Consider the following 15,954-nt stretch of genomic DNA (forward strand, 5'->3'; position numbering starts at 1 on the left):
TAAAAAAATCTCAATTTTCTCACATTTGCTGCCTATTTAGCATAAATTTACGCATGAAAAGTATGGTAAATACAGCTAAACCTAAAGACTGTTGTCATCAATAACAAAATATTCAAGAATCTAAGATTTGTAGTCTAGAAATGAAATCAGAGTTATTTGAAGTTCTCAGGACTCTTAACTTTTAGAAAGATGTGCATTAGATAAAATTGTAAAATAAATATTTAAAGATATAATGTTAAAATATCCATAGTTAATGTTAGTTAAAAGCATATATGCAAAATTTAAGATAACAAAACACTTAATATTGTTACAAGGACACTTATTTTCATATTAGCCTCTAGGGGCACTTAAGATAGGAGAGGGAAAATTTGACCAAATCCCATTTTAGAGTTTCAAAAGAGTAAAAAAATATTTTTTTTTAGGGGAGGGGTAGAAGACACCCTCCTCAAAAATAGTTTAAAATCTTCCCAGGACCTATAAGAAGCTTCACTGTAAAGGAGAACAATAACGGTTTAGCAGTTAGCGAGATCCTTCGGGACAGACAAAAAATGCTTACTACTTTATATAATGGAATAATCCCATATATAAATTAACGATCAGTCAAATAATATATCTTTTTTACAACACCTTTTTATCAGAAGGTGTTTAAAAATTCCCAAAGTTGTAGATATCTATAAAAGTTTCACAATTTAAATTATACTTATAAACAGTTTTTCTTTTTGTCCAAACACCCGGTTTGTTAGGTTAAGTAACATTGAACAGACAACCAACCCGTTTATTGCACGATCTTTGTAAGTTTTAACTATTCAGGGCAATAAATTGCACCTGTTTATGGGACAAGACATTCCCTCTGCTCTTATTTTTAATGTCATGTGCCTGATATATAGCATTTCTGTGCTGAAGCACCACCGTATTGAAAAAAGGGCATTAAACCAAACATGGTGAATAAGACGGGGCGCGCTCATAAAGACTATTTTTACAACCCTTGCACATTTTTACTATTCTCGCACAATTAAAGAGTACTTTCATGCAAGATACTTTTTAAGGATCTTAAGGGATAAGATAATTGATGATAAAAGGGAGGGGGCGAAAGTGACACTTTTTGAAACCAAAACTAAAAGTCAAAGGAACTCAACTAAAAAAAGAGTTACAGGTCTGACATTTTGCATGGCAGTTGCTTTTTAGGGGTACAATATGGAACTGTGAAGAAACGGCGTCGCAACCGCCGAAAACCGCCGAGAAATGGCAAAAAAAATTTCGGCGGGAAACGGCGGTTTTTGGCGGTTGCGCCGCCGTTTCTTCGCAGTTCCAGATTTTACTCCTCTAAAGCAACTGCCATGCAAAATCTCAGACCTGTAAGTCTTTTTTTAGCTGAGTTCCTTTGTTTACTTTTAGTTTTGGTTTCAAAAAGTGTCACTTTCGCCTCCCCCCTTTACATCCCCAATGACGAGAGCAAAATTACCCTCTAAAAGATAAAATAATTGGTTGTACAGTTCTGACACTTTTACCAACAAAACGAATCAAGATTATAATTAAAAACAAAGAGTTTTAACTACATTTATTTGATTGTAAATGTTTGAAATTTATATAAACCTCTTTATGGAGCTATCCCTTTACTTTTATATCCTGTAAAATTATTTTCATATATTGTTCACAAACCCTTTACACGTTCCTTAAAATCAAAGAAACGGCTATTTAATCTAAAAACTCGAAAGTAAACAAATTTTGGTCGAATGTCTCTTCAAATTTGGCGAGGTTTGTATCAGCTTTCTGTGAAAATTCTTAAGTTATCGAATTTAAAATTTGTTTGTGCTATTTGTCTCATTAATGATAATTTTTTGTTTGGCTGAAAATTGAAATGTTTGTCTGTGTCTAGAAAGTCTTTTGGCCACAAAAAGGGTTTAATTTTTATTACATTTAATGGCGCGATGTTATGTGAATAGACGTTAAGGGACACTACGATACTTAAAAATATATCCGTTTTTATCTCATGTATTCAGAAGGAAAGGAGGGGACATTCGGGTGTTTATTACACTAGTCCCCAAAGTTTTATTATAACGTGGGACATAGATCCGCCTCCCACATTTTTAATTTGTAATTGATTGAATTGAAAAAATGTCTAAATGCTAAAGTGTCCCTTTATAGATATGAGGTGTGATATTAAAGTTTACATTGTTTACAGCAAGTTTACTGTATATTGTAAAAACATGAGCTCTTGTGCAATACTTTTAACCACATATCTATAGTAGGTATAGATGTATACACAGACAACTACCTCCCTTCATTTTTCAAAGACCTCTTTCGTCTGCTTCTTAATTATTTTTCATTTTTAAGACAGTCATGTTGGTAGAAGAGGTGAGGGGGAGGGGCGCGTAATTTGACTTATAAATGACTAGAAAGCTTCTAATGTTAATGTAATTACTGTCTATAGGAAGTCATATCAGAATTTTTGACCGTCTCAGATGTTTTAAAGTGTTTTTCATAATTAAATTACGAGACATCTGCATTATTTCCTTCCACGGTCCTATGTTTAAACTGTAAGTACAAAATCGTACATACATAGAAAGTACAAAAAATATGTTTACATCGAAAATTTTATGTTTGTATTTGTGTTAAAGCAAGAGATTGAAAAAAATACAAAATTGCAAATATTTAAAATTTTGCATTAGCATTTTTTTCTGCAAGAAGGATAAATTCATTGAAAGAACATGGTGTGATCAAATATTTTTCCTTCATTTTTCATTTGGGGGTGCATTCATTTCCGCAAGATAAGTGTATAAAATTGCATTGCATAATAAAAGTAGGTAAAGTTTTTTTTGAACAGATCTATAGTATAGACGTATATACAGACAAATACCTCCTTTCCTTTTTCTAAGAGCTTCTTCGTCTGCTTCTAAATTATTTTCTGCTACTTGACTGTGTTAATATAAGCAACACCATTGGTTGATTTTCAATGACCCAATAGAAAGGTTGCACAAGGTGGTTACGATGGGGAGATACAGTTATTTAACCTTTTATCCCTCTAGTGTTTTACTCTAATGTTTTTTGTTTTTCTGCTAAAGCTTGCTAGTAATTATGGATTCAATTCAGTTCTCAATTAGGAGAGATTCAAATATATTTCAGGGCGGTTTTAGGCTATATTATTTCATTTTCGGATGGGTTTAGGCAATTTTTCTTACTTCCTCCGATTACAGAGCTATCAGATGCATATATATCACATCTTTTCATGTATAGAAGTGTTTTATATTAATTTTTGGGAAAGTAGCAGTATTCATTTTTTGTGTGTGTTTAATTGCATCGTTTGATTTTAGATGCGTAGCTTATTTACGAAAATAGACATATTAATACTTTAATTAATACCCACCTTTCCCTATTTCCTCCCCATCTTCTGAATAAACGAACTGACCAATAAATGAGGTCCATATTAGCAAGCTTAATCGAGTATGAATTTCCCCCTGTCAATATATCTATGTATATCCATGTATATCCTATATCTAGTTCTACAAGATGATATTTTACTACTTTCTTTTCTAGTTTAATGGTTGGTCATTCTAAAAATATTGGCTCCTTTTTTATATATTTTTACAGTCCCATTGTTACACTTTTAATACATCAATTCATCCTTGTTTGAATAATGAGGCCTATCCCATATTTTATTTTCCTCATCAAAAACACAAAATCGTTTTCATATTCATTAATAAAACCATTCATTCTGAATCAGAGGATTTTTAACAAAAAAAATTTCGAAGAATTTTTTTCAATTATAATTTTTTATAAACTTAAGACAATTAATTTAGTAACTGATTATATCATAGACATTTAATGATAAGAAATTTGCATTTACTATAAATTTTTATTTATTAAATGTGAAGCTAATAGTACGTTTAAACGAGTACTTTTTCTTGAATTTATATGTTTTCGAACATAGAAAATTTTAAAAAGTGAAAATTGCATAATAAAAGGCAAGGCTTATGAAGTTCGTTTACATAATTTTAGCTAAGAATGAAGGAAGGGGACATTGAAGTGAAAATTACACTAGAAAGTAAAGTTTATAAATACGTTCTCTCATTAATAGGCTCAAAAACTTTGGGCACTGTTCAAACTCGCATAAAAGAATTTAATAGCAATTTTCCTCAAACTTGTATTATCCCTTTAATCCCTGAAAATACACTTAAATCTTAAATGGGTCAGTTTAAAGAATTTTTCTGCGTACATCTGAAAAACATTTCCGCACGTCTATTTTTGCACATTCGCTAATTAAGTTTCGGAGTTTTCCCTATATTTTGTCATCTTGACTTGTTTCAATCATAGCCGTATTTTTCGTGGTGTGGATTCACTTACGCATTCGCATTTCTATTCGCATAATGAATAGTAAAGATAAAATGCTGTTCTGATGATTTGATTATGTGATACATGTCAGGGCTAGGATTGATGTACATCTCCAAGGATTATACACAAAATTATCCTAATTCCAATTAGGGGTTGAATCGTTTGAACACTCAACTTAATAAACCAAACCATCAAAATTGACTAAAAGTCCTCAAAGTTGTTGACCTAACAAATAAGAACTCATTAATATAATACTTTGGGGACTAGAAGGTTCTGTTAATAAATCTTTAATTTTTTCAGGTGCCATAACCATTTGTTGAGCGGAGATGGACCCCTCCCCGCTGATCTCAGACACTTTGTCGCCATTATGGTAAGTCTATCCTTGTTCAGTTTTAGTTACCCAGCTACTTTGCATAGTCTTAAAAAGATTTAAAATCCTATTTTTATCCTTATAATCAAGTAACAGGATGTTTGTCTGTACCGAAGGATCATTCTAACCGCTGAACTTCTTTATAGGGTAGGAAGCTTTTCATAGGTCCTGAGAAGGTTATAAATATTTTTTTTTACTTTTTAATTTTGAATCTAAAATAAAAAAATAAGGTTATCAAATTCAACTCCCCCCTTTTCAAATACTTTAGAGGCCTCTGGGGGGCGTAGCCGCTAGTATTACAAAACGTAGTAAGGTTTTTTTTGGCTGTAGCTTAAGATTTTGATAACTTCTAAAACGATTGAGTTTTCCATTTTATGGAAGCTTCTTTAGTTCCACTTCCCCGAGTGGTTGTTGACTTAATTTTTACATCTAAGGTGTTAGGAGCGCAGCTGCTAGTGTACAAGAAAAAGTACTAAAAAATGCTTAAATTGTTAAACATGGTTTAATTTATATTTTATTATAAAAAAATTTAAAGAATTTATACTTTTTTTATGAGTGACGTGAATCCAATTTGATTAATCATCAAAATATTGTCATCATTGGATTATTATATAAATAAAATATGTGAAACTTGTTCAATAGGGGACCTAATCGTATAAAGAATCATCATAATTTAAATAAAGTCTAGAGGATATTCTTATAATGTAAATCTTCCTTTTCATAAAATGGACCAACGTAATCAAATCTATGGTAATGATTATTCGGTTGCTAGGATTTTATAATAAAAAGCCTTCCCATGGCACTATCCCTTATGCTTATGAATATATATTTTCCCTCCACATGCAAAAAAAGTTGCAATTTTTTTGGAGGATTTTTTGCATCTGTGTCCTTCCAGCTTTTATAGTCATGCATATTTTTCATGGTTCAAAGGAGAAATCTAATCTTTTTTCTTCTAAAAAAAACATCTTTTTAAAGAGAAGGAGGGGGGGGGGGGGATTACCCCCCCCCCCCCTCCTTCTGCGATATAAATGCGGGAAAAATCATAAAAGTATTTAAGACATAACTTTATATTTTAGAGGGTAGATTCATTTTACGTCCATTGACCTATTATTAGACATTGAAAAGGCTTATCCCTAATCTAAGAATTGCGCTTACCCCAAAACTTTATAAATTACTTTTTGCCTTTGGTAGTCTTTTTATGAAGAGGATGAATTAAAATCCAGTGTCCTATCTCTGTTCCAGCGATGCATTTAAAATCCTCCCTATTCGTGTAACCTTGCTAGATTAATTTGGTGTGTGTGTGTTTAATGGATCTATCAAAATTATGGATACATTGTTTTAAGTGCCTTTTTTTAGTCTAATAGGCTGTACTTTTTTTTATTAAATGTTAAGAATTTGACAGTCAAGAATAAAATAAAGATGTTTAATTCAAAGTGGGTCTCAAAATGTAGTCATATATTAAGTTGTAGCTTTATTCAACCCCTTTTCTTATCGCCATATTCATTCAAATATTAAATCCATTGCCAGAGTGCAGAAATGGCATAACTTGCAATGCATTGCCAAAAAGTAAAAATTGGGTCAACACAGCAATGAATTCGCACCACCAGAAATGCCTAAAAGTGTCCTTAATTTTTTAAAAAACTTACAATAATTGCCAATATCAACATTGCAAAAATCTTTTGAAAGACGAACGTAAAGACGAACATGTCCTAGTAATAGACTATTGCTTGCTAGAAATATTTTTTTAGATGTGCGAAAATATTGCATCGTTGTCTAATTCATTTCTCTGGCGATTTGTTCATAAATTTTTCGAAGATTCTTTTAAATAGTAAAAAAGATATCCTTAGACCATCCTAAGACTTTTATTTAGGAAATAATATACCTAGCCTACAACCATCCTGAAACCTATATAAAGCTTTCCTCAAATAGAGAACTTAAACGTTTCATTAGATATCGATATCCTAAGATAAAGACTAAAATCTTACTATTTTATACAGCATGACCCTCGAAAAAGTATTTTTAAGCATCTGCAGCCCATATTTCTCAATGAATTATCAAAAAATGTATATGTCCTTGTTCTCTGTAGATTTCCACATAAGTAGATATAAAAATATTTTTTTTACATCAATTAACAGCTGAGATTTTTAGAGCCAAAGTTTTGAAAAAGTGGCTGAGAAAAAAGTAACTTTTCAAGAAAAATGTTTTTTTAAAGTGAAATGACGTGTTTTCCTCATAATTTCAATACTTTTTATAAAACTTATATAAAGATGTTTCCAAGAAATGTATTTCATGCTGAAAGCACTTTTTTCACTTGCTCTAAAAGGCATTTTTAGATTAGTGTAAATTGCAAAAACACCCTTACAGAAAGAAATCCTATAAAAAATAGTAGCAAATTGAAAGTTTACATAAACAGAAATCAAACACTTTTATTTTATCAAAATAAGTTAAAAAACCAAAAAGTTACAGCTACAAACTTTTATTAAACATTTAACAATTTAAATGATTTTTATGTGTCTTAGATTAATTTGATGAGTAGGCGTGAATTTATTGGTAAAGGTGGCGCTAATTCTTCCGGTAATGAGCATAAATTGGGGAGGGGTTTATTTAAGGTCATATTAATAAGTGAGAGATATTATAAGATTTGAGGGAAAATGGTTATAAGAAAAATGTATTCATTAAAATTTGAAAAGTAGTTTTTTATATGTAAAAGTAACGTTTTTTAATGCAATAAAAAATGTATCAATTGTAAGCTTGCTCTTCTTTCTTATTTGTTTTTTAACTGGTTGATAAAAAGTAATATACTAATAAAAAACTAAGAAATATTTAGCAATATCCAGTTTCTCAAGCACTTTTTCCAAACTTTGGCTTTAAAAATCTCGGCTGTTAATTGACGTAAAAAAAATATTTTGATATCCTTTGATGTAGAAAATTATAGAGAACAAGTACATTTGAATCTTTTAATATTTTATTGAGAAATATAGGCTGCAGATGCTTAAAAATACTTTTTCGAGGGTCATGCTGTATAATAGAACTAGTGGCTGCGTCCATAGCATCTAGGGTATCTGAAAAGTAGCAGAAAAATAGCATAAAACTATCTGCAATTTTAAATCTATTAATATGAAGCATCCCCAAAATAGAGAACTCAATCATTCCAGAAGTTATTGAAATCAAAAGCTATAGATAAAAAACATTAGTACTTTATATGGATTTATAATATATTTATTTATGATGTCACTGGACAGACAGACACCAGACTTAATTTTTTTTGTAGAAAATATGTCTTTATCCATGCATTGAAGGGTATGTAGGGTCTTTAATTTAGGCATTTTTGTTTGTTTGTTAGTTAGGCTGTGTTTATATTGGATTTTTCTCATTTTTACCTTGAATCACAATATTTATGTCTTTTTAAAAACATTTTGGAATTCAGTTCAAAGTCACTAATGTTGCAAAAACTGCAAAGATCTTTTAATTTCTAGCTTAAGATTTCGATAACTGTTGAACAGAATAAGATATAAAATTCATGTGTCCCGGGTGGTTTTAGGCTATTTATTTTAATATTTATGTCTTACTAGGGTATTCAACTCAATAACATGTACCTACAAACAGGAAGGGAGGGGGCAATGGATTTTAAATAATACTAGTACCCAAAGTTTTCCATGCACTTAAAAGCTTTGAGTACTTTTATTGCTATTGGTGTACAAACATTTAGACTATAAACTAACTATAGAAGGGGTAATTTTGTTTATTATTAAATTATTATTATTGCTGCGCTATCAAAAGACCAAAAGCCAAAATATGAAATTAGCGAGTGTGCACATATATTATAGAATTATCAAGGGCTGGGCTTCTAAGACCATATATTGTTACTATTGCCTGAATCGAACCTTTTACTCTTTGCCTCTTGATGGGTATACTTGTATTCACTTTAAAATATTGTTATATGTATATGTATGTATTTTTAACAACAGCTCTCCTAATGTGCTTTTTTCATTCAGTAGCGTGCACAGCAATTCACCAATGGGGGGGGGGGGGGGAGGGTAAAAGGCAGTTTTTCTTAATATCTTATTTTTGGAGAGTTTTTACACCCTCTTTTTCCGCACATTATTGGGTATATTTTGTCAATGAAATATTGTATATATCTCAAAGCATATCATAACGGGGTTTGTATACAAAAATTAAAATTATTACTGTACATAAGATTTATGCCCCAGCGTGGTATCCGAATCGTAAATCTATCTAATGTCATGTTAATTACATGCGTCTATGTACATGTATACATCAGGGGCTACGCCCCTAGAGGCCTCTCGAGGTGGAAGGGGGGGGGGGGGGGGGTTGTAAGTCCTTACCACTAAACATTTCATTATAAATTTTTTTTTCTTCTAAATTCTAATAAATGAAATATGATGAAAGAAACGTGGAGTAGAATTTTGTTGATATCAAATTTCTCTTGTAAGTTATTAAGGAGATTGCTCAGTGAATTAATCATGTATAAATCATATGTTTGTTTGGCTGTACAATTTTAAACAAGGAGGATACTGTCCATATGTTGTACAGTCAACTGTCTTTTACTAATCTCCCCTTGTGTATTATCTATGGGAGGGTGTGGAATTTCAAAAACTTCCATAAATACTTCTTTAGGTGTATTGCAGAAATGGATATAGAATATACGTAGATATATTGGCAGGGGAAAATTTGTCTTTAATTGACCTTTTTTATTGGTTAGTTTGTTCATCCAGTAGGAATTGTTATTTAAGCCATCTGCGAGTATTATTTTTTAAGAGTACATGAAAATCTGGTGCATCATCTAAGTAATAATATACTGATTATTGCAGATGATTTTAAATGTACTTGTAATCAAAAGGTATTATAAAAGGTCAAACATTTAAGGGGGGGGGGGGGGTGGATGAGTAATATGAGTATTTTGATGAAAACAGGAAACTATCAGCCACGGAAATTCTACAATATTTCATTTCAGATGCTTAATAAGACGTTTTTACAATGTAGAAAATATTTGAAATAAGCAACATAAAAAAACACGTAACATAAAAATAACTGAAATACCGAGAAAAAATATTGCTAAAGTGTTTTCTTGCTAGATTATAAAAAAAATAATTTGGAAGATTTTTGCTACTACCAAATTATTTGTTATATTGAATGAGCACTTACAATGATGAAATATTTTTGTAATGAGTTAATTTCCTCTTATTAATTTTAACTGAGAGGGTCCCAGCTATCAAAGAATTATATCATAATATAATTTCATTAATTGTCAATTAAAAACTATCTTTTCAAATAATCTTTTTCCCACCATGTAGTTTAAAAAGATAAAATCAATTCTTACTTTACCCTTAAATCTACTTAATAAACCTATTTCATTGGGAATGGGGGGGAATTGATTTACCGTCCATTGTCACATCCCTTAAGCCATGCTCAAGTTTAAATGATATAAAAAAATATATCCAAAATGAAGGTTAAAATTTTGACACTTTAGTAAACAAATAGAATGAAAGAGACTAATTAGCTAAATTATGAAATAATTCTAAAATTAAATAATTTTGTTGATTTCATATGATAATTGTATAAGATTAATTAGTATATTATATAGATTTAATGCGATGTTTTTATACAAGGAAAAATTGTTAATATAAAAATAAAATTTCGGATTAATAATTACATTAAGTTTTTAACATTAAGAGTAGCTTTAAACCATACAGCTCCCCCCTCCCCTCTCCCCCTATACACACACATACACAAATTAAAAGGGCAGGGTGTTGAATTATAGTTTTGGCGAAGGCTAGGTCCATTCTAAACAAGATAGGCAAGTTACTAAAAAGTTTTTACCAAGATAGAATTTTACTAGCCTCCTGTGGTGGTGGTACCCTCCCCCAAAATAGTTATAAACCTGTAATGGAGAGCCATATCGGTTCAGCGGTTAGCGAGATACAGAGAGACATGTAACTTTTTTATAAGGATTTTTATGCATTTGACTTATTATTTATCCCTAGAATAAAAGTTAATTGTGGCTACCATATAGAGGAGAGGAGGCTCTTTCTATTACAATACACCTTGCAATTTATACTGTACATTCACTACCGCACATGTAGTATATTTTTAATTATCAGAACTACAGATCTATAGTACAGATGTACATACAGATAACTACCTCCCTCCCTTTTTCGATGATCTTTTTATCTGCTAGTAAATTGTTTTTTGCTACTTGGCTGTGTTAATATTCTTTACACCATTGGTTGATTTTCAATGTCCCAATTGAGAGTCTGCAAAGGACTTTATGATATGGAGATACAGTTGTTAAACCCCTTTCCCCTCTAGTGTTTTACTCTAATATCACAACAGCATTTTATTACAACAGCTTTGTGTCCGTTCTTCTATGCTTCTTTATTATTTTTAAATGCCTGCAAATTTATTAACTTGATGTATGTCATTTTGGGGAAGTAAATGAACACCAGAATTTACAAATATTTTAACAACAAATCATTTATATGCTAGTTTGAATTAGAAATATTTAGGTTTGGTTTTCATACATGGGTTTTAAATCAGTTCCTAGCTGAATTATGCAAGGAGCATTAGCGACTGCGCCCCTAGCATCTAAAGCTCTGTATTACAAAGGGGAGGGGAGGGGCTAAAAAATAGCTTAAAACCATCCCAAGGCTTAATTCCAAAAAAAATGAAATAACCCCAATCGGTTAAATAGTTATTGAAATATTAAACATAAGACAAAAATAAGATATTACTTTATATTATAGGACAAAATCTTGCAGAAAAGCATCATACTTAGTATCTAAATGAATCATTTTAAATTGGTCTGTTTTTCAGGCATGCAACGAGAGCAAGTGCGTGAGCTTGTTGGAAGAGGAGAAAGGACATTTCTTACGGGCTGGCGGAGACTCAAGGAAAATGTTGCATTATTTTCATTTCTGACTATTTTTTCTCCTAATTTAGTACCTCAAACTTCAAATTGACCTTCAAGAAACCACATTAGTAGGGTAGCTTTAATTTTAAAACTTATATTTGTATTGACCATAGTGTTGTTCTGTATATAGAATATAGATTAAGTAATACCCTAGCTGTAAGTATAATTGTACTTAAAAATTCTTACCAATAACCTGTACATAGAGTTCCTCTACTCAAATACTTGAAATCTAATGCAAACTATTATCGCTAGATGGTTGGAGAGCATGGCGTTTGCTCCACTCAAGTTGAAGAGGCTGGCCACTCTCAACACCATTCTGGGCGCTAGGCCATGGGCTTTCAACCAACAACATATCAAGGTAAGGTTTATATCAACTGCTGCTTGGTTAGGCGCTTGATGTAATTGGTTTAAGTATGGAAATGCTTTATATCAACAGGTACTTTATAAAAACTACTTACTATAACAAAATATTCTTTATGAATGTCTTTAGTTTTGTTATTTAATATCCTAGTACTATTTTTAGCCTTAGAAACATAAAAGCTTAAATAAGCAACTGTTTATTTAAATGTACACATTTTATATGATAAATTCTACTTAATTAGATGTGTTATGATTCCAATGAAACTCATTTTTACTAAGAATCGGACAAAATAAAAATAGCCATATAGACTTTATACTTTTGACTGTCATTCAATGTAAGTTAAATGGTATTTCGCTTGGAATAAAAGGTAAGGTGTAGCATTATTCTGCAGAAACAAGGCAATAAAAAGTAAATTAGTATACATCCCCAATAGAGACTAACAAAATTACCTCTTTTGTATGTATAGTAAAACTTATTGTTGAAAATAGGACGCTTCAAGTTTGATCAAACAAATTTAGAAGAATGTGGTTAATGTTATACTTTCTCCCTTGGTATAACAGTTCTTTTTAGTTTATGTCATCATACTGCATGATTGCCCCTTTTTGTCGAATTTAGAAAATGTACAAACATTTTTGTTAACCTCAGAAAAATAATTTCCAAATTAAAAACAAAACACATAATGCATCAAATAGAGAGAGAGAGAGAGAAGTGCAAATTACTTGAAATTTGATATCCTTTTACCAGAACATTTTTTTGATAATACAGGATTTATGCAATTCTATGAAACTGGGTTGCCAAACTTAGGAAATTTTGTTCCCCCAAAGAATTTTCTACAACATTATTAACCAAGTTTGAGACAATTTAAGCCTTAAAACTCAGTCATTTTCTCAATTTTAGGCCATGTTGACCGGTGATGGTAGCTGGTCTCTGGCTGAGCTCCTGCAGGCCATCGTCATCCTGGTGCACTTCCACTCTGCCTGCAGCTATGCCATCGGCGCAGACTCGCCCAGCAGTTCTGCGCATGCGCAGACCCTGGCCAGTGTTAGTGCGGCTGCGCGCAGCGCCAAGTCAACCAGCCAATCAGCATCGAGTCGGCAAAACAATGTGCAAAAATCGTCCTGTGATAGTAATACTGAGTTTAAAAATGGTGTCCAGTCTTTGATTAATGACAGGTAATGAGTTAGCTTTTATGGTTTTGTTTGTCCTTGTTGTTTTTTATATAAAAAATAATTACAAATCTATGTCTAAAAGTAAATATAATACAGTGAAGAATAAAACTTAACAATAAACTGTAATAAATCATAAAATCTTAGTATAAATTAAATATCTAAAGTGAACTTTTCAAGAAAGTGTCAAGGGGGTAGGTACATAATTCAAGAAGAATAACCATAATAGTATCCTTACCAAATAAACTTGTTTCCAGGGGATGTGATAGTGTCGCCGGCAAGGTGAAGACCACCACGGCCAGCAGCACCCGGTCAAGTCTCAAATTTAGCCTGAGGTCCGCCACACGGGCGGCCCACAACAAGAAGGTGGTGATTAAAGAGGCCATGGCCAAGGAGATGGTGAATAACAATAATAATACGAGCACAGCAACCACAACTACTACTAATACAACAACAACGAATAAAGTTGTTCTGCATACTGTCGAAGAAAAGGTTGGTTTCTTAATTTTTTGCGGGGATCTTAATGGATAAAAGACTATGGATAATAAAATGATGTGATTGGTGGAAAACTTTTGACTCTACAAGTTAGGACCAACCAATTTATAAAAAGTTTTTAAGACAACGAATGAGAGTATGTTAATAAAAACTTTGGGTGTCCATATTTAAGAATCCGGAATAAGACAACCTTAGAAAAACTTTTATGCGCCAATCAAACATATTAAATAGACAGATGTATATATCCTGTAATTATATAAAGATGTTACGTGAAATCAAATTAAAATGAATGGACGATTTTTCATCCGAATATGTTGCGGATTTATTAAAACCACAGCATAATTGGTTTTAATTATATTAGGAAGGAAATTATATGGATGAATGAGGAAATAGGTTGATATAGTAGTCCTATTATCTTAAAACTTGTCTATTTGTTCAAGAATGGTCACTTTAAAGCAGTATACCATGTAATATCTATTTAAAATTAAGAGCAAACCACAAAAAAAAAAATCCAATCTAATATTATATCATAAAACAAAATCTTTTTAATGATTTCAGACAGATAGCAAAATGAATAATTACCCAAAATACATTAAAACTCTATCTACCAAACGATCTTTAATTGATTTTAAACCCCCTCCCCTTTCAATAAACCCGTTCCCTTTATTATTAGGTAAATAATCCTTATTTATGGGTAGATTCAGTAGTGGATTAAATAAATGGATGAACTTTTTTTGGGGAAAATAGTTTTTCTAAAGATACCGACAGAATTTCAAAAATAAAAACATAACAAATAGCAATATAAGTTCTTTATTAGTACCTAACTTTTTAGATAAATAGAATCCACAGTATTCATAATTATTAGCAAAACATTTTGATGGTGAAAAATTTAATTTTTATGAATTTTAGTTAAAATGTAGGACAACTTTTGTTATGACAAGAGCCACGAGTGATGCTTTTAAAGTGTACACATTCAATGGCTTCTAAAATTAGCAAAATATAATCAAACAACTTTTACATTAGCCAATCATTTGCTATGTATTTCATAGGTATATTACATAGGTATAAAAGTCATTATAAAGAACAGATTTTTAGAACCAAATATTTTAGATTTCATTTGTAATATTTGACGATTTGCTAAAAAAGTGAAATCAAAACAAACAACATTATTAAAACGCCAACATGAGGCAAGAAAGGGAGGAGATAGATAGATAGGCGGAGTTATATATACATATAGAATTGTCAGTTCAGTGGTGAAATATGGAATTTTCCAAGATTTTAAAAAGCATTTGCTTTCTTTTTCTAAATTACATATGTATATGTAAGTCATAGTGTACATGACTTTTTAGCTAGAGAAACTAACAATTTCATAATTCTCAAAACGATTTAATATAAAATTTTCGTAATTATGAAATTAAAGTAATGTTTGATTATCTAAAGCTTATGGTAAACAATATAAATCCAGATAAATCTACCTATATGCCCTTATCAAAGATTATCATTTTAAGTTATTTAACCTTAGAATTTTAGCAAAAAAAAACAAGGATGAAAACAACCATAAAGGGGGAGGTAGGTTGTGCTAAAATTCCGTAAATGTGAGTTTTAAGGCTTAAAATCAGTAGTAGAACTATAATATTCACTAAATATGTGTATTTCTAATTGAAAAAAACTATAGACAAAAAATTGTTTAAAGTTAATATAAATTTTTATCGTTCTACTGTTTTAGGCCTTAAAACTCACACCTTTACGGAATTTTATAACAACCTACCTCCCCATTGTTAGGTATTCACAAAATAAAACATTAGAACTAATAGACCTCCTCTTATTTTTTATGTATTTAAAAATAAGAGAGGAGGGGGCCGGGGGTTCAATCGGCCACTTATGGGAAAGCATCGTTAAAGTAAAAGGAATAGTGTCATATTTATTTCTATAGTTATCCACCAATAGTTTAAGAGTAGCTGCGCTACTTATTCTATTTTGATAGAAACAACAAATAAATAATATTGTTTTCTCTCTCCCCCCCTAGCAACTAATTACAATAAGTTTTTCATGTTGACAAAATTTCGGTGTCCAACCGTTTCCGCATGATTTCACATTTCCATAGCAATTCATTTTCGCACATGGATACAGAAAAAAACAAGGATGACAACATCCATAAAAGCGAAGCTCTAAGATTAAAGGACGAACAAACATTAACACTTGTCGGAACTTAAAAAGCAGACTATTATTGCATACCTAAGTATAAACAAAATTGTAAGCAAATTTGTTGCAAAACTGCATAAATACATAATACTAATTAAGG

The 15,954-nt window shown here is 31.1% G+C and overlaps 1 protein-coding gene across 2 annotated transcripts in view; it reads left to right on the forward strand.

The window, feature by feature from the left end:
* LOC145304577 (sestrin homolog) overlaps window positions 1–15,954 on the forward strand; it is a 394,235-nt gene that overhangs the window by 358,403 nt on the left and 19,878 nt on the right. For both annotated transcript variants that reach the window (XR_013874139.1, XM_080146494.1), the window contains exons 4-8: window positions 4,630–4,699; window positions 11,534–11,608; window positions 11,881–11,988; window positions 12,889–13,163; window positions 13,415–13,649. Coding sequence is in view for 1 of the 2 variants with exons in the window: in XM_080146494.1 (XP_080002620.1) it covers window positions 4,630–4,699; window positions 11,534–11,608; window positions 11,881–11,988; window positions 12,889–13,163; window positions 13,415–13,649 (763 nt within the window). In the remaining variant the exon portion in view is untranslated. The remainder of the gene's footprint in view (window positions 1–4,629; window positions 4,700–11,533; window positions 11,609–11,880; window positions 11,989–12,888; window positions 13,164–13,414; window positions 13,650–15,954) is intronic.

This window comes from Acartia tonsa, chromosome 13 (assembly GCF_053477335.1).
Source record: "Acartia tonsa isolate MP-2025a chromosome 13, ASM5347733v1, whole genome shotgun sequence".
NCBI lineage: Eukaryota > Metazoa > Arthropoda > Copepoda > Calanoida > Acartiidae > Acartia > Acartia tonsa.